Below are 19,940 nucleotides of genomic sequence, written 5' to 3'. Positions count from 1 at the left end.
CCCGTAGTTGAAAATTAAAAGGTCATTCGGTTCGCTTGTATATTTACAAATAATGGATGACGAATTTCTCGCCAATTGGCTATGTTCATTCGCTCTCCCGTTCCACGTCATGATAATTTCGTAATTTACTCGTCCATCTTATGATAATTTTGCTCATGAAAATGTTCTTAAAATTGAAATAGGAAAAGAATAAAATCGAATTTTCAAAAAATCGCTTCGAGGTGCACACCCCCATGACACAAAATAACTTTGTGGCAAATTTCATGAAAATCGGCCGAACGGTCTAGGCGCTATGCGCGTCACAGACATCCAGACGGAGAGACTTTCCGCTTTATTATTAGTAAAGATAAAGATAATGTGTTTGATTATTTTGTAACACAAATCCTCTCTAATGACATAGAACAAATTATAAATTATTTCCAGTAATATGTTTGATTATTTTATAACAAAAAAACCTAAAAACCTATCTAGTCATACACAATAAATTATAGAATATCTCGAATACTTTGTAACACAAACCCTATCTCGTGATATAGAATAAATTATAAATATTCCTGATTGTGTGTTTTATAATTTTAAACAAACCCTGTCTAGCGACATAGAACAAATTATAAATTATTTCCAGTAATGAGTTCGATTATTTTATAATACAAACCCTATCTAGTGATATAGAATATATTACATAATATTTCAAAAAATGTGTTTGAATTTTGTAACACAAACTCTGTCCAGTGACATTGAATAAATTATAATCATAACTGTAAATTATTTCAAATAATGTGCTTGATTATTTCATCACAAAAACTTACACTCAGCGTCATCCAAAAATATCAAGGTAATCTGTTTTTAAGCTAATATTTATTTCAAATAGGCTCCATTTAACTTAATACAACTTTTTGAATGGTCAACTAATATATCCACGGACTTTTCAAATTCGTTTCAGGGAATGTTCTTTTGTATCTGCGTCTCGGCTGCTTGAATGGGAGGAACATCATTTATCATTAAAAAGCTCTTTTTATTGCAGTTTTTAGTTTTGGGAAAAAAACATGGATTTGTGTCTATCATCCTCAGCATCTGTCTGATTGATATCGGGTGATTATTTTCGGTTCCCTAAACTGAAAACTGCAACAACAGGAGATTGTTACTTTGATGCTCTTGCCGTTCAAGCAGCCGTGACACAAGTGCAAAAGAACATTCCCAAAACCGAACTGAAAAAGTCGATGCATAAAGTGGTTGACCGTTCAAAACGTTGTATTGAGTTAAATGGATCTTATTTTGAATAAATACTATCTTTCAAACATACTATCACGCTTTTTTAACCCCATGACTAAAAAGTTTGGTTATTTTTGGATCACACTCTGTACGGTAGACCGGGACACGTTTACGCATGGGGCACGTTTACGAAGTTCCCTTTTATCAAAACGAATTATAACAGGAGAGCCAACAGTCATAACAGATTGATGCTGTTCCCTAGCAAATATCCTCACAAGTTTTTGCGCATCGGTCGAACTTCGGTCCAGGGCGGTCATTCCAAGCTCGTCAGCTTGCGAGATCGAGATTCTCGCTCACGTGATCGGTTGTGACGTAGGCATGTCGCAAAGTAGCATTCTAATCTAATCGAACCTAGCCGCAAGATAAGTTCGAGTAGATTAGAATGCTACTTTGCGACATTTCTACGTCACAACCGATCACGTGAGCGAGAATCTCGATCTCGCAAGCTGACGAGCTTGGAATGACCGCCCCAGCATGCAAAAAGAATAATCAGTTTTCTACCAAGTCGAGTAAATTTTAAATTGAACGTTTTGAAAAAATAATGCTTTTTGTGAAAAAATAATGCTTAGTTAAGCAAGAACAAATATCTAAAAATTAGCAGAATTTTATCCTTTTTTCAGAATTGTATTTGTATGTTATTAAATTTTTTTACACGCTAAAAGTAAATCCAAACTTGGCGACGTGGCAAGTTTATATATATATATATATATATATATATATATATATATATATATATATATATATATATATATATATATATATATATATATATATATATATATATATATATATATATATATTCACGCACGTTCTTACTGTGTTCTAAGCGTGTCGTGACGCTTTATTTCGCTCCGAACTGCCTTAAAATATTTTAGTATTTTCAGGCTATTTAGTTTTGAAAATCACCATTTAATTTTTAATTGAGTTACAAATTCGTACATTATAGCTTACAATTCATGTGGTCGTTCAGCTTTTACTTTATATACTGTTCAGACTGTAATAAATTTGCTTTATTTTAACGATGGTAAGACGTTATGTTCAAAACACTAATAGAACCACGTTAGGTGTCAAAATAAATATGCGTAAACGTGCCCCTTGTCCGCGGCAAGTTTACGCAACCGACTTGGACTCAAAAATGATTTTTTTAAACGGTTAAAAACACAAGCTGAGCAACAACTGAATATACCAATTTTGACTCCATTAGCTGCTTCATAAAACCGCAGTGTCTAAAATTTCCTAAGTTAAAACCTATAACATTTAGAAAATTCATTGAAAAAAAATCCGCTTGAACGTGCTCCATTCTCTTCTACATATGTTTTTAAAATAGATGCATCAATTTGATGCCTCTCGTTTCTGAAAAGGCAGGACTTCGCATAATGAAATTTTTTAAATATTTTTTTCATGAACTGTTCCAGAATTCTGATTACAGTTTAATTGCTCTTTTTCTGGCCTCATACAGTGTGATTTTGAGATTTCAAGGACCGCTTTTTCATTCTGAAAGGTGTGAGCGATGGATGCAAAGTCAACCAACAAAAGCAATTGGGGAATGAATTTTCTCCCATAAACTCCCGAATTTTTGCATTAAAAAAGAGATTCCTTGAAATCTTGAAACAAGTGTCTTAATTTTCTAGCAAATTAATTTTTAGCGTTGTTTTCCTTGCTCTTACTTTGTTGTACAAAGGAATTAACTTAATTTTTGTTACCATTGGGTCAAATTATATTATCGAACCGGTCCTGCTTTTAAATTAAAGTAAATTATTTTCAAATAAAGAATGAAACGACTTCAAAAAACACTCTAAGAACTAAAAAAGCAAAAAAATAACTGATTTTACTTACATATGATTTCCTACCCAAAGTATAAATCAAATTTATTTTACAATTCCAGTACAAAAATCAACTAAACTAAACACCCAATTATAAAATAAACACTGATTTTAATTACTATACGATGAATTATTTTAATACATAACTAATTATATACGATCTCTTAATTTTTAATAACCATTTGAAGTCGGAGCCTCCCATAAAGTACTACCTAACGTAACTGAGTAGGTTTAGTTTTGAAGACTTTTTCGTTTTGTTAAATTATTGTTTAACTCAAGATTTGGTGGGTTGTCAGTTACTTTATTTTATATCGGGAGGGGGGGGGGAGGGCGTATTTTCGCTCATTCAAGGAAATGTTTTTACCTTTATATTTTTTTAAACGATATCCTTTCGATTGTTTCATTTTTTCATATGGGGGGACGTTGAAGCGGGATTGCCCGTTTGTTCCAGATGGGTAGTTAGTTTTCTTATACTTAATATCTGAGGATGCTTTTTATCCTTTGAGTATGGCTGGGCTGAAGGAACAAACCATACAATCTATGAAGATCTTTCAAGTACGCGAGGAAAAATAGTTGGCAAAACAACTGCTCAGTGGGTATTAGATAAATCAAGTTGAAATAAATATACGTATTCTGACACCCAGCAGCTTAAAAAATTTTCTTTTTACTTATTTTTTTTCAAAAAAAAAAAAAAATGTTCAAACATTTAATTGTTTATAGGAATTTTACAACTTTTCAATTTACAAAGTTTGAACAGAACAAGGTCTGTCGGGTCCTCTAGTAAGATATACATTAAGTTAAGAAAGTAATTAAAAAACGGTATCATTCCTAATATCTTGTATAATCTTTTAAACAAAAAATATTTAAATAATACATTTTGCAACTCTAAATAATATCACCTCTTGATGTAACAGTAATATGGGTGATTCTCCAAAATCTCTACAATATTGTGTTCGGAAAGAATAACATATAAATTGCTTGGCCCACATTTTTTTTATTATCAGAAATAATGTTTCCTATTTTTTCTCACTCATATAAAAACAGTTATTTATTTGTTTTTTTTTCTCAAAAGTTTGATCGAATAACCAGAAAGTCACTCTCCAGGCCTGTCTGAATCTTTCTCTCAAATGTACTTAAATTAACTCAAACAAAATTATATCTACCTTCCACAAATCAAATGTGTAGTATTAAATTATGCATTCTTAAAGGTGTGAAATAATGTTATTTTCACACATTTAATTATTTAAATAATCAAGGTCCATCATTTTTAAGTTTGTCCCATTGTTTTCATATCACTCTCTAGGGCTAGGAATATGTTCAATTATTACGTCTAAAAAGAAGGAATTTTGAATCTGCTGTACTGCAACGCAGTTTATTCTCAACATTTTCCCGGATTCTAAGAGTATTTTGTAGTTCTGATTTGGTTGGTGTTTTTTTTTTTTTTTTTTTTTTTATAATTTTGAACTTCAAAACTGAGATATGTAATATTTTTGCTGTCACTCATCTGGGCTGCATTTCTGTTTCACATAAAAGGTTTTTTAAATTATTACTGTTATGTGTAATTTAATTAAGAGATAAGAATAAAGAAATAACATTTTCAGCCTTAAATATTATTCTGGGACTTGGTAACTGGCTCTGCATAAGTAAAATGTCAATCTGCTGGTACACAAAATGTCACTCTCCTGGTATCCAAAATGTCTACTCCTTTCAGTTTCTATACCAGGACAACATAGCTAAAATGTAAAATGGTTAAAGGGGAATCTCTTTATTTTTCTTTTATTAAGCTCCTCTTAAAGATTCAGTGCACATTTTAAAATTGTTTTGAAATCATTTGCATTTGTAAAGAATTCCCAACTAGAAAATATTTAGTGTTTAGAAATTCACAGATTTGCTTATATACATGGAAGGCAAAGAACAGTGACCGCAGAAATGGGTTTCTGAGATCTTTGAAGAAACGCATTTTGGATTGCATACTAATTATAGGGAAATGGTGGAACTAGACGTTCTTTTCGTGCTATATTTTGTTGAGAAACCAAAGAAGCAAGCGCGTACAACAAAGTCAAAATACAATAGATGACAAAAAAAAGTAATTAAAAATAAATAAATAAACGACTAAAAATCAATCTTTACTAATAATAAAGCTGAAAGTCTCTCTGTCTGGATATCTGGATCTCTGTCTGGATGTCTGTAACGGGCACAGCGGCTAAACCGTTCGGCCGATTTTCATAAAATTTGGTACAAAGTTAGTTGTTGCATGGGGGTGTGCACCTCGATTTTTCGAAAATTCGATTTTGTTCTTTTTATGTTCTAATTTTAAGAACATTTTACCGAGCAAATTATTACAGCGTGGAAAATTAAATTACGAAATTATCATAACGTGGAACCGTAGCATGGGCGAGCAAATGAACATAGCCGATTGGCGAGAAATTCATCATCTCTTATTTGTAACTATACAGGCGAACCAAATGACCTTTTAATTTTCTACAACAGGCAAAGCCATGCGGGTGCCACTAGCAAATAAATAAAAATAAAAATTAAATATTTGCAGATACTGCGCTTGACCTTCAAGCGGCAGTACAGTAAAACTATATTGAGTTTCCTAATAATCGTTGCATTGACGAATACTCTAATATAATACATGAATATGCATTAGTCCTATAAAACATCTATTGATGTGTGGCAATGATTTCATACAACTTTTCAAAAGATCTGATCAGATTTAACACCTCAGATTATTAAGTGTTTCACATATACTAATATGTGAAACACTTAATAATCAAGGTCGTTTTGGTGACACTCTGAATTTCGACCCGCGCACTTGACGCCTGAGAACAAAGCGATTACCTCGACCACAATAGTGGAACACGATTCGCATGAGTTCACGGTCAACGCTTTCAATTTTTCTCTTTCCTACGGCGAATTTATTTCCGAAACGCATTAAAATATTTCAGTTATTGTCAGTTCGCAAGTTCGCAGAACGCAATACGTTGAATCTCACTCTTTTGATGTAAAAAACGCAACGTGATAGTGTATGTAAATCAACGTAAAAAATGATTTTTCGATGTGAGATATAGTAGATAAGGACATTTCAAGGACGGATCCAAAATTTTTTCAAGGGAGGGGCGATTGATTTTTCTTACTTACATTTTACTTACTGATTTAGAAGTATTGATCACTAAGGTTTTAGACATTAATTGCGAAACAGTTCCGAAATAAGGTCCCAAGCACAAGCCTCCCTTCACTCAACATCAATGAAACTCGTTCAAATTTGCCTTTTCTGAACTTCATTTTCGAAAAATTACCGGTGGAGAGTCATCAAGTGAGGGGCGATCGCCCCTCCTTTGTATTGGTTTCTGAGACATTTTCATCATGTAAAAATCTGTACCTCAGAGTCAGAAGGACGTAAGTCACATTATGATAATTTTACATGAGAGAGGAAAAACATTTTTTTTTTGACACATGCAAAGGATGGGACGCGCGCTCTTTTAACCCTGGTAAAAAATTTAAAATATTTTTTTTTAAAGAACTACTTTTACTTGTCTCGATGCGGAATAGGCTTCTACATACATTGCACTAATAAACGGAAAATCGCAATTTTTGGACTTGCGTCAGTCTAGCTCTGGAGGTACAGAAATTACCCTTTTTCTCATAAAATAAAATCATTTTCAACTTTAAAAATTAGATCGGTGAAGTTTCATCAGAAACAAATGGTAGCACAAATCCGTTTTTCCCCAAAATAGAGAAGACCAGGAATAGTTGGTTAGGGTGAGGTTCGAAAAAATGTCCCGTGCATAACGCTAAGTTTTTTATTTTTCCCAGCTAACCAAAGCCTTCAAAAAATAATGCTGTAGGGGAATAATACATGATTTAATACACTATCCAAGCATAACAGTTAATCCCATATTTAATTAACAGCTACTTGAATAAAATAAAAAACTTAGCATTACGCACGGGATATTTTTTCGAGAATCGCCCTGAAGCACTTTTCACGTTCCGATTTTTCTAATTTTGGTTATTGATGTTACTTACCAGAATAAAATTTCCTGTAATGCTATTACTTGTTTTTGAATCAAATAATGATTTCAAAACCTTTGTTGGCATAATATTTTTTGCATTGAAAAATCTTAAAATGTTTTCTTTTTTTTTATGTATCCGCTTGACCCAACGCGGGTCAAGGTGACACACAAACGACCGAACTGTTATGCTGACGTAATCAGGGGCGGATACAGACTAGCATTATTTTGGATGTTTTTCTTTTTCTTAGATCAAACTGAAAAATTTCGAGTTTTGGGTACGTAACAAACATTTCTGCAACTGCTTGGGTATCAACAAAAAGCACCAAATCTTATGAAAGAGACACCTAATAGGGCATAAAATTTAATAATTAATTTCGGAGGCGATTAAAAGAAGTACTATTTCAAATACTTTCTCAAACAAATAATTAATTATTAAAATTATTAAGGCAAACACTTCATTTTATTCATAAAGTATTTGAACACAATGTGTAATAATATATTTGCATTCGATCTTTAAATTAGTATCATGAACAATAATGATGGATGGATTATTAGGATCATAATTAGGATAATTATGATCCTAATAATCCATTAATTAGGAACATAAACAATAATATTGTCGACGTGTAGGGGAGTCATGACCTTCATGAACATCCCCATGTATCCGCCCATGGACATAATAGGCAATGAAATAAAATTTTTAATTAAGAGTCTTATAAAATTCTTGATGCAAGAAACTACGCAAACGGAGTACGTTTTAACATAGTGAAAATTCAGCCTTTTGGTTCTAACATTAAATTTACACGTCACCCAGAATATACACCCCGGGGGGAGGGGCGTGGTGGATATGTGGTCGTCGTTGGCGCGTGTATAATGATATTTTTATCGGCAATATGACTTAAAAACAAGACTTCAGGAATAATAGTACAGTGAAACCTGTGTAAGTTGACCACTTGCGGTGCACTGCTTTTGTGGTCAACTTAAACAGGTGGTCAACTTACAGAGGTTGATTTATATGATAAGGGCTAATTCCGTACCTGATAAAAGCGGTCAATTTAGACAGCTGGTCAACTTACAAGGGTGATCAACTTCACGGGTTTTACTGTACACTGAAAATTCAGAGAAAATGAGCAGCGCAGTCTCTTACCAATGCATCTGATTTAAGTAAGCGATAGTATTTCAATCTTTTCGCACATTATTGCTTGCAACTGAATAGACAGCCGGTTGATTGAAAATATATTTCGCTTACTTTCTTCCTATGCAATATACGTTAAATATTCATAAATTGAGTCGGTTGATTGGATATTTCTTCTGCTTACATTCTTGATATGCTAAATGTATTGAAGCTACATAATTGAACAGAGAATCGGTTGACCCGATAAATCTTTTGCTTACTTTCTTAATTTCCAAAAAAAATTAAACTCAAGTATGTGGGCGATAAATATTGAGCCTCCATAATTGAATAGACAGCCGGGAGATTGGATATACTATTTGATAATTTTCTTGATAAACAACAAATAGTTAATCCATATAATTGAATAGATAACCGGTTGAACGGATATCCTATTCGCTTATTTTCTTGATATGCTACATACAGGGTTAATATAAAAGAATATTTCGGATTTAAAAAATTATATTTCGTAAATTATTATACTTAGCACTATAAATGATGCATAAAATAAAAGATAAACTGTGAAAGTTTTTTTCACTCACAAATTTTCGATGTGTGCGTTTTTTTTAAAATGGGACACAGATCTATAACTTACATTTTGGAGTGTTTCACTGTCAATTTTTCGTAATGCTACACACATACGACCTTTCAGTGCTTGCAGTGTCGTAGGCAATGATGGTGTATAAACACTGTCTTTGACAAAATCTCATAAAAACGAGCGGATGTGTGCATCACATGAATTCCTTTTACTGTTAATTTAATGTCATTTCCTCATCGTTGGCAATTTTAAAGTGATTCAATAGTTTACTCTCTAAATATCACCAACAGTGGACAAATTGATACAGATTAAACAAAAAAAAAAAAAAAAAAACCGCCAAATTTGTCGCCAAGTTGGCGACAAAACTTGACGACCAAAAGACTGGCGATAGATCACCAAGTGTCCGCCAAATTATAAACCATTTGAGTTTACATCGAAATTAAAAATCATTTCTCCCAAAAAAGGGGCAAAAGACCCCTTTAGAAACACTCGAATGCAACGAAAAGGGGAGGTGCACAACTAGACCCCACTAGGAGTCCACGTACCAAATTTCAATTTTCTAGGACATACCGTTCTTGAGTTATGCAACATACGCACATCCGCACATACGTACATACAGACGCCACGAGAAAACTCGTTGCAATTAACTCAAGAATTGTCAAAATGGATATTTCGCCTGTCTATACGTTCTTAGGCATCTTATCCACGTGTGGTCGAGTCGGAAAAAAAAAAAAAAAAAACTCAATATTCATTCGCAGGTGAATAAAATGGAAATTAATGTCGATTTTTGAGTGAAAATTTTTTCGCGAATACAATACTTCCTTTTTACTTTCTTCTATATCTAATATATAGAAGAAAGTATTGGATTCGTGCAAATTTTCGAATTTCGAATTTTGACGGATTCGAACGTTTTGAGGTGTGCTGAGTCCATTTCGACCATTTTTGGAAAATGTCTGTCTGTCTGTCTGTGTGTGTGTATGTATGTATGTGTGTGTGTGTGTGTGTGTGTGTGTGTGTATGTATGTGTGTCACGTCTGTGTGTGACCAGTTTTTTGTGGCCGCTCTACAACAAAAACTACCGCATGAAATCGAACGAAATTTAGTACACATATGTGCCCCTATGTGAACTTGTGCCCATTAGTTTTTGGCGCGAATTCCTCCAAGGGGGGTGGAGCAATGGGACGTTTTTCGAGTTACGCGTGCTTGCTATTCCTCAGGAAGTTACTGGCGGAATCAAACAAAATTTGGTCCATATGTTGGTATTAACAGGAACAGGTGCTGATTCAATTTTGGTGTCCATAACTCAAACGGGGGTTGAGCTATAGAACGTTTTTTGTCGTCAATTGTGACTGCTGTATCTCAAGAAATAATGAACGGAATGAAAGAAAAATTTATCGGCAAGTAGCCCTTAGTGGGTATAAGAACTGATTTTATTTTTGTGTCAACAGCTAAAAAGGGGGGTAGCGCAATCACCCGTTCTTTTTTTCCATTTTGAGTGCCCTATCTCAAGAAGTAATGCTACGTTCTGGTTGAAATTTTGAATATATGTGAATCCATATGTAAACAGGCTTTGGTTCTATTTTGACGCCGATCGCTCCAAGAGGTATTGATTTTTTTTTTTTTTTTTTGCGAATAAAAATATTTTTATTAATGCAACAATAAGAAAGATAAATCGTAATAGATTGTCGTCTGCGTATTTCTCGTGATTTTAATTGTATGGAAATGATAGGAAATATTATCTCAATGATTTAAAATTTTGAACTGTTGCCATCTGATGTTTGTTAACAAATAAAATATTTGTAATTAATTCAAGCAAGGCTTTTAAAATAACTTTCGATTTTCGCTCTTTGCTTTGCTTTTGCAATAATTCAGACATTGGGATAGTCGTCAAGTTTTTGCATGTGTCATTTTGTTTTTGTTGGGAATATTGCTTCCTCATCAAGCATGGGGAGGGATCAGAAAAAAAAAAAAGAAAAAAGAAAAATATAGAAGAAAGTTTCGTGATGGCCACAGCATACTAGTTTTGTAAAAGGAAGTAAAAAATCACATGAGGTTAGGTTTGGGGATCTGGCTGGCTAACGCTTAAAGGATAAATCATCATCACATGCACGGCCATTCCAGCGTTGCGGAACGTCAGTGGCGCAGTGAAGTGGGGGGTTTGGGGGTAAACCCCTCCCAGAGGTTTAACATTGTTTTCAATCCTAATACAGTAGTTAATATCCGTGTAAGGACTGTTGTGACCAAAAAACCCCTTCCAGAAGAAATTTCTGGCTGTGCTAGTGCGGAACGTGCGCATTTAAGTAGTTACGTACGTTAAAAAAAACTTTTACAGTTTATCTTTATTTTTATGTATCATTTACAGTGCTAAGTGTAATAGGTTATAAAATATGAATTTTTAAAACCAGGATATTTTTTTATAATAACTCTGCATATTAAAACCACATAATTGAATAGACAATTGGTTGATAGAAAAAACTCTTTTCCCTTATTTTCTTGATATTCGACAAAATGAAATTCAATCATGTGAGCAATAAACATTGATACCGAAAAATTAAATAGACAGATCGGTTGATCTGATGTATTTTTGCGTATTTTCTGGAAGCGTAATAAATTCTAGAACCATGAAATGTAAGTGCTACTTTTCAAATAAACCTGTATGACCAAACAGTCATATCATTAATGAGTTTTTTGAAGTGAATGAGTTTTGGCATCTAGACTTTTAGATTCAAAGAAAATAAGTTGTAGTATGTCCCAACGGAATTAATGGTCAATAGATATATTTGTAAAATGGTTGTTTTTCATGTTAAAACATGAATATTCTTTACTGTAAAGATCAAAAGGGGTCTAAAGACCATTATCCTTCAAAATTTTCGATTTTCTAGAAAACATATATTTTATGCATACATTAATTTTGAACAATTTGATACCTTATTTATTACCATACGCCGAAAACTTTTCAAGTTATCGTAAAAAGGCGTAAACTTTCCCCATAGAGATTTATGTTAACAGCTACTGTTTAGGCCTCTTTTTCTCAGGTGCCGGTTTCTTCTGTTTTCTCGTTTTGCGCGCATTATATCTCAGAAAGTTTCACACATATTTCCGTAATACCTTTCATGCATGTTTGTCTAGTTTATTTTTATGATCAGAACCTAAATTTTAACTAAAAATAAAAGTTCATATTTAAAAAAAAGTATTTTTGCCCGAAATTTTGGAAATTTTCGATATCAACTTATAAAATTTCAAAAAAATAAATAAATATTTAAAAAAAATAACTAAACTTAGGTTCAGGTCATAAATATACACTAGATAAACATGCATTAAAAGTTTTACGGAAATATATAAGAATCTTTCTCAGTTATCCTGCGCGCAAAAAGGAGAAATCCGAAGAAACCGACACCTGAGAAAAAGACGCTTAAAGAGCTGCTGTTAACATAAATCTCTACAGGGAGAAGTTACACATTTTTACGATAACTTGAAAAGTTTTTTGTGTATAGTAATTAATAAGGTATCAAGTTGTTCAGAGTTAAAATATGCATAAGATGTGTTTTTTCCAGAAAGTCGAAAATTTTGAAGGTTAAAAGTCCTTAGACACCTTAGGGAAAAACCCTCAGCTTGTAAATATATTACATCAAAATTGATATGAGACACACAGTGTAATATTGGTAAGAACTATCATTTAAACATCTGGAAGTACAACTTTTATCTAGTGATGCAGAAAAAATGTAATTTTATGGCCTTATCACGAGAAAGAGAATTCATTAAAACGAGCTGCTACTACCAAAAGTTGTTACCGTGTGAACATTCTTGAACTTGATTTGGGTAAGATAATAGGACATTTTTCTTTTCATGCAGCCTGTTGGAAAGACATATCATTAAAAGATTAAATCCGGTTCGATTACAGTGTTGCCTCATCATCAAATGCCGAACTACTAAACCGTAAAAAATCAATAAATTCGGACGAATTATCTAATTCTCTTAAAAGTTTCTCAGTAGTATAAAAGCGCGTAACGATAGCTTTCTAACATCACTCGAGTAGTTTTCGCTCAATCAAACAGTCATGTTTTCTCAGGTAACTATAACCAAAAAATCCTCGCTTCTTCCAATTTTAATATCGCTTTTTAAAAAATGATTTTGCATGTTTTGCTATGAGCATTATTTATTTTTCAAATTTAGTCAGCAAAGCTATAAACCAAAACATTTTCATAAAAATGCATACACATGTTTTGTGGTTACAAGGAACTTCTTTTCCAATGGATGTGATCATGAAATCTTAAATTTGCTTTTGTCGAATGTTTTTTTCTAGTTGAATATTTTCTCTCTCATCAGAATTTCTGTAATTGACGTTGTTTTCTTGTTCCTAATTATTCGAACATGTTGACTAAAATTTGAAAAACATTTTTCTTTGTAATTATTTAATGTTTATTCTTCAACTTATTAATTCAAAGACATTTCTTTTTACTGTAGCTTAATTTCTACAACTAAATGTCATAAAACGACGATTATGTACAATTCCGATTTTATTTTCAGGTAATTGTCCTTACAGTAGCGGTGTCCTTTGTTGCCGGGAGTTTCGTACCAGAAGTAAGTATATGCTTGTTTAGTTAAAAGGGTCCGAAAGAAAAAAAATCGTCAAATTTTGCATTTTTTTTTTATCATGTAAAAAACTTTTCCGTTTTTTTCCTGCTTAAAAGGGCGTTTGAATCTTGTTTCTATCTTTATTGGAACGAAAGATATAATTAGTTTTATTCCATGCATTTAACTAATATTATATTTTACTTTAGAACTTTAAACGCGTTTTTCTCCATGATGCAATTTTTACCGATTTTTTGCATTCAAACTCAAGTCAAGAACTGATAAAGTAATGAAACTTGGGCAATATCTTTTTCAAACAGTTTAATTATTTTCCGACGAATTTGAAAAGTTAAGACCTTTTATTTCAAATAATATAACGACACATTTCTAAAAATATCTTTTAATTAATACCTAATTTGAAAGAGCAAAATTCCTTTCCTTGCACTAAGGGTTAACGGTCAAGTTAAATTCTACAGTCAGCTTAAGGAAAAAAACTCTTAAAGACTTAATCCTCCTACAGAGTCTAGCAGTAGCAACACTTAAAATTGGAAGAGGTTAAAAAATAAATAAATAAATAAATAAACAAATAAAAATAAGTAAATACTTCTTGTGAGGCTCAGTACTGTGTTTGTCTGAATTCCTGTTACATTAACTGCGTTTTTCAACGAAGTTACTCAATTTTTCGCAATGCGCACATAGTTCTTTATGTACTTAAATTAACAAATTTTGATTTGCATGAGGATTTGGTATGTTGTTCTTAACGTTTAAAAATGGCTCTTAAATATTAAACTAGTTGTTAAATTCTGATTTACATTTTTGAAATTTACAGCCTGTACATCACGCACCTCAGCCTTATAAATTTGGATACAACATAAAAGACAAGCATGGAGATCAATACAGGGAAGAAGTCGGTGATGGAGCCAGTGGCGTGAAGGGCAGTTACGGATTCACCGATGCCAGGGGCGTCCACAGACGCGTCGACTACGTTGCCGATCATGCCGGATTCAGGGCGCAAGTCAAGACCAACGAGCCCGGCACAGCCAATCAAGACCCAGCTGCTGTCAAGATGATCTCTTCTGCTCCATATGCCGGACCTGAAGCCGGGTTCTTGGGCGCCGGACTTGTGGGTGCACCTGCTGTCTTGGGTGCACCAGGAATCGTTGGAGTCAACGGACTGGGTCTTGGATACGAAGGACAAGGATATGCCGGACTCGGATATAGTAATCTCGGATATGGCGGTCTCGGATATAGTGGTTTAGGATACGGTGCCGGACTTCTTGGAGGTTTAGGTTACGCTCGATATGGTTATTAACTCATATACCTCAATTGACTGAACAAACCATAAAGATGTATATTTGTTGATGAATGTTTTTACATTGCTTATCTGTGATCTTTGTTTCGGGACAATTTTTCTTTAACTTATTTTACGCTTACTGCTCACATTTTCAGCGTGCTACATGGGTTTCTTCTGAACTTGTAAATAGATCTGTTTTGTGTTATATGTTGCGCTTCATTCAATTTGAAAACTCTCATTGCTTTAACTCTTAAATAAAAGCCTTTGCATTTGAAATGTTTTGTTGTTCTATATCTCTTGATATGGTTAAAATTACATTTATTTTTTCAAATATATCTGTACAGTTGAAGACAATATTTTTTCACACATAATTTACCTTCAGAAATACATTATAAATACAGATTTTAGGTTTATTACTTACATATAATTTCCATTGAAAATAATTTACGCATTAACAACATGTAACTGTATTCAAACCATTTTTTAGGATGGTGAAACTTTAAAAAGCCAAAGGGTTAATCTTGTTGCCTCAGGAACATTTAAAATATGATTTTTTTTATTAATGAAACTGACTCTTCTTAAAAAATTGTAGCAGATTTAATGATATACCTTTTTGTTAAATGCTTAGTAGTTTAAAAGAGGGACTAGGAAATCTGCCTAGAAGAGAAATAATTTTTATAACAATAAGATCGACGGATAATACTGAACACTGTAGAGCCTCACAAACAGTGTTAGAAATTTTGACAACTTAATAAAAGAAAGTTTTTTCTAAACGATAGTTGAAAATTTTACGGCAAAGTTAAGTAAAATGCAACATAATCCCAACATTTGGAGTCCACCCAAATTAATAAATAAAAATAATTAGCAGCACCTTAAAAGCTATTTAGATCTATATCGTATCTTGAAACATGACAAAAAACGGGCTAAGAGAGAGTTTAGCAAAGAAACATATTTCCGTAAGAAGTGTTTTCAAGCTTTGGTGAAAAGGTCTTAATGAGCTGCTTCTGTTATTACAGCGCATGTGTTTACTTACTCACGTGCGCTTTACGCAGCTTTAAAAACTAGCTCTAGATGCATAAAAATTCAACAGCTTACCTAGTAGATGGCAATGGGGTTGTTTACGAAATTTTAAAAGTATTTTTTTGTGAAAGAACACGCTTAAAAACATAGGATTTAACCATTTTTGAAATAGTTTGACAAAGTTGAATATTTTTTAACAATCATTTTAATCGGTGCACAGATTGAAATTCATTTTCTACGCTTCTGCATATGATATCACAAGTGATGAAATGCCATTCACTGATGTCATTAGCGCACAGAACAAAATTATCTTAACCTGGAAATGCGGTTGACAAAAAAGCGTAAACATTTAGTGCGGCAAAGGAGTAGCGCACCAAAATATATCACTTGTGACGTCATAAAGACGACGCCTTACTTCCAAAATCAAATATTTAAAAAAATAAATAAAAAATAATAGTTTTTTCTAGCTCCATGTTATTAATATTATTATTATTATTATTATTATTATTATTATTATTATTATTTTTTTGCTTATTCTATCAATTTCAGGGACTAAAAGTAGTACTTTCGACTGAAGGGAACCTCATTGTTATAGAACTTAAGAACAGATTTATAAATAAATTTCGACTTTATTTCTAATTCCATTCTCAAGTTTTATAACAATAGTCACCTAGATGAGCCGCTGTACTTTCATAAACCCCTAATTTTTAAAGCTGCTTAAAGCACATGTGATTAAGTAAACAAATTTGCAACTCATTAAAGACCTTCTTATCAAAGCTAGAAATCACACCGTTCTTAGGGGAACTTCGGTGTGATTGCTTCCAAGATTCAACTCCGTCCTAACTTGATCCAAGATACCTGTCTGTAAAACTGCAGCGATCCATCTGGAGAATTCCTCAGATGCATAACAAAAACACATATCAATTCTTTACTTTCTGGTATAGAAACTACATCAACTAAATGTTGCAATTATTCAGTTTTATTATTAAACAGCAATACGGTCGAGGTACACTGATATTTTATTTTCCACTAGTGGTACCCGCACAGCTTTGCCCGTAGTAGAAAATTGAAAGGTCTTTTGGTTCGCCTGAATATTTACAAACAAATAATGTATGGTGAATATTTCGCCAATTGACTTGCCCATGTTACGGTTCCACGTTATGATAATTCCGTAATTTATTCGTCCACGTTGTGATAATTTTCTCGGGAAAACTTTCTTGAAATTGGAATATAAAAAGAACAAAATCGAATTTTGAAAAATAGTTCGAGGTGCACACCCCCATGCTATAAACTAACTTTGTGCCAGATTTCATTTAAATCGGCCGAACGGTTTAGGCGCTATGCGCGTCACAGAGTTCCAGACATCCTCCAGGCATTTCAGCTTTATTATTAGTAAAGATATAAGAACGACCATTTGGTGCTTTTACGTTTGACTTAGCGGGCCAAGCACGAGGAGCCCATATAGATAGCTGGAGAACCAGCAGCTAAAGAGAAATAAGACTCTTAACTTTGCAGAAATGGGTAAAAAACAGTTGAATTCCATACACTATAACTCTTAAAGAATACATTTGAGATACTCATTTTTCTTTTCTAGAAAGATGTATTTTCTTTCTCTTACTGCAAGTATTTTTTTACCCAAATATTTATAAGCGTTTATTTAAGTGAGTTATTAATATGAGCAAAACATTTTGATAAAAATTACATTAGTCACCTTGCGCTCCTGATTACAGAGAAAATATAAGTCATGACCTCATATTTTTGGTGCCTATATAAAGGGTGTTTCAAAAAGAATGACCCGATTTCAAAAAATCATAACAATTCAGATTTTAGTCCGTTTCATTAAACAAAGGTATAGTTAGAATGGGGGAAAATATCGAGTTTCACGGAGTTGCCAACAGTTAACGCTAACTCGATCTTTGGCCGCCATTTTGGTGTTCGTGAAAATGGCGACTGCACGACAAAAATCGTTTTGTGCTCTACGCTTCACAAAGTGCGAGTCCGTAACAACTGTTCAGTGTGATTTTTGTCGAGAACACCCTGGTGTTGAGCCTCCTGCCTCGAAGAGCATTAGAAGATGATCAACACAATTCAAAGACCCGGATAAGCAGTGAAAGCAGTCGATGCACACATGCTTGGAAAGTTTGGCACGAATTTGAGTACCGTGTGAACGAATGCCGTGCATTCAAAGGTGGACAAATTGAACACCTTTAGTTTTATATTTACAAAGACTTAATTATTATACATGTAATACAAAATTTATCGGAAAAGTGTCTATTTTCAATAGTTTTCATAATATACGCATTTCAAATCGGGTTGAATCTTTTTGAAACACTCTGTAATTCAAACTGTTAGTTTTAGAAACTGAACTAGGTTTTTAAATTAAAAATTTCTTTAGGCACGTTGAGCATTTTTGAGGTGCGGAAAACCATCCATTTCGCGACATCACCACCTCACCTCTCCGACATTTGGAATACAGCGCATGCGCGGCATCTCTCTACTTCTTTGCGTGCGATTTTTTTGTTGGGATTACGAGCCTCGGTGACGCAATCGGCAGAGCGCCAGATCCGAACAAGCTGCCGATCGTGAGTCCGATCCTCATCCGGGGCATTGCATTTCTTCTTCAGAAGTAAACATGTTTAAGCTTATATGATTTTTTTTGAAGTGAAAACTTCTTTAGGCGCGCTGGATGGTTTTTGAGATGAGAAAAAACAATGTTTTTGAAATCGCTGCGATATGTGTTTGGCAATGCCACTCTGAAAATGGGCAGCTAATTGTAATGGTTGCGGTTCATATTTCACCGGATAAGTCTTCAAGCGCAATTCGAGAATGTCTGTATAAAAATTTATTTATTTATTCTAAAGACGCTTCTGCATTACTTCAAGATACAATTGAGAAGGACTTTGGTGATTTGCCAATGATTTTGAGTGGGGATTTCAACATCAACTTTACAGATGATAAAAATCTACCATTGATTGATTTTTTAAATAGAAAATTTAATTTAACGATGTCCAATGATTGCAATCTTAGCACGACGAGACATACAATTACAACTGATGCAGTCTTTAAACGTTGTTTAAATAGATTCGAATCGAAGTTTTGTATTTCCTATTTAATTACCATACACCTATAGTGTCAGTTTTGAATATAAGATGGGATAAAAAAGTAATGAGCCTCACGTTATACTGACGCATGTGCAGATTGCAGCTTGCTTCGCTTGACAGCGATGGTGGGGGGGGGGGGGTTGTTGGCTTTACAGCGCAACGCAGGTCAGTTGCTGCCCAGCTTTAGAGTGGTACCATCGGCCTTAACAGTAACCCCTAAACGGTGGTGTGTGTGTGACACGGCGATATTGAAAGTTCTTCAACTAGAACCCAAAGCGATCAAATTTTGCTTCCGGTTTATTCCTTCAACAGGGACTGAGTGCCTGTTCTATTCGCAAGTAGAAAAGTGGCATGAGGCCTTTCGTAAAGCCGGGATGCGGTGACTGACGAACCACAGTCTGGACGAACGGTCATCGGCCCGTATGTGCAACGAATGTGTGATTTTTTGAACACGGACTGACGTTTGAGTCGCTACCAAGTAGCAAAAGCCTTGGACTTATCGGAGACAACGGAGCAATGCATTGTTATGGAGGAGTTGCACATAAGGAAAGTCTGTGCGAAACTTGTGCCGGGAGTTCTGACTAAAGATGGTCCGAGTCAACGTTCCCGTGATGCCCCAACCATCCTACAATCCGGACTTGTCACCTCCTGACTTCTTCTTGTTTCAACTATTTAAGTCAGCGCTGAAAAGAAACGTTTCAGCTCCATCGAGGACATCCAAGGACATGTCTGGCAGCTTTTGCAGATATCGCGGAACAGGACTTCAGGAATGCCTTTGAGTCCTGGAAAATCTGTCTACAGAAGTGTATTATTCCAGGAGGAGCTTATATTTAAAACTATTTGTCAGTTGTGTCATTTCTTGTCAGTTGTACCGATCAGCTGAATAAATCTGTTTTTAAACGAAGGCTCATTACTACTGAATCCAAGAATGTATAATAATAATCCCATTTTTTTAATAAAAATCATAATATTTATTAAAAAAATGGAATTTTAAAAAACTTAAATCAGATTTTTTTGATTTAAATCTGAATTTTTTTCGAAATGAACCCCGAATTATCTGGCATGCCTCAAAATTCGAGTTTTCCGGCATGCTGGTCAATTTCACGGCATGTCGGCTCTTTTCGGCATGTCAG

At 33.9% G+C, this 19,940-nt stretch overlaps 1 protein-coding gene across 1 annotated transcript in view; it reads left to right on the top strand.

Moving 5' to 3' along the window:
• Positions 1-19,940, top strand: part of LOC129220098 (uncharacterized) — a 98,445-nt gene that overhangs the window by 42,449 nt on the left and 36,056 nt on the right. The window contains exons 7-8 of the mRNA XM_054854442.1: positions 13,348-13,401; positions 14,222-14,696. Of these exons, the coding sequence (XP_054710417.1) occupies positions 13,348-13,401; positions 14,222-14,696 (529 nt within the window). The remainder of the gene's footprint in view (positions 1-13,347; positions 13,402-14,221; positions 14,697-19,940) is intronic.

The sequence above is a fragment of the Uloborus diversus genome, chromosome 1, assembly GCF_026930045.1.
Source record: "Uloborus diversus isolate 005 chromosome 1, Udiv.v.3.1, whole genome shotgun sequence".
Lineage (NCBI taxonomy): Eukaryota > Metazoa > Arthropoda > Arachnida > Araneae > Uloboridae > Uloborus > Uloborus diversus.
The sequence above is the reverse complement of the archived record's forward strand: the minus strand, read 5'-3'. Positions and strand labels throughout refer to the sequence as shown.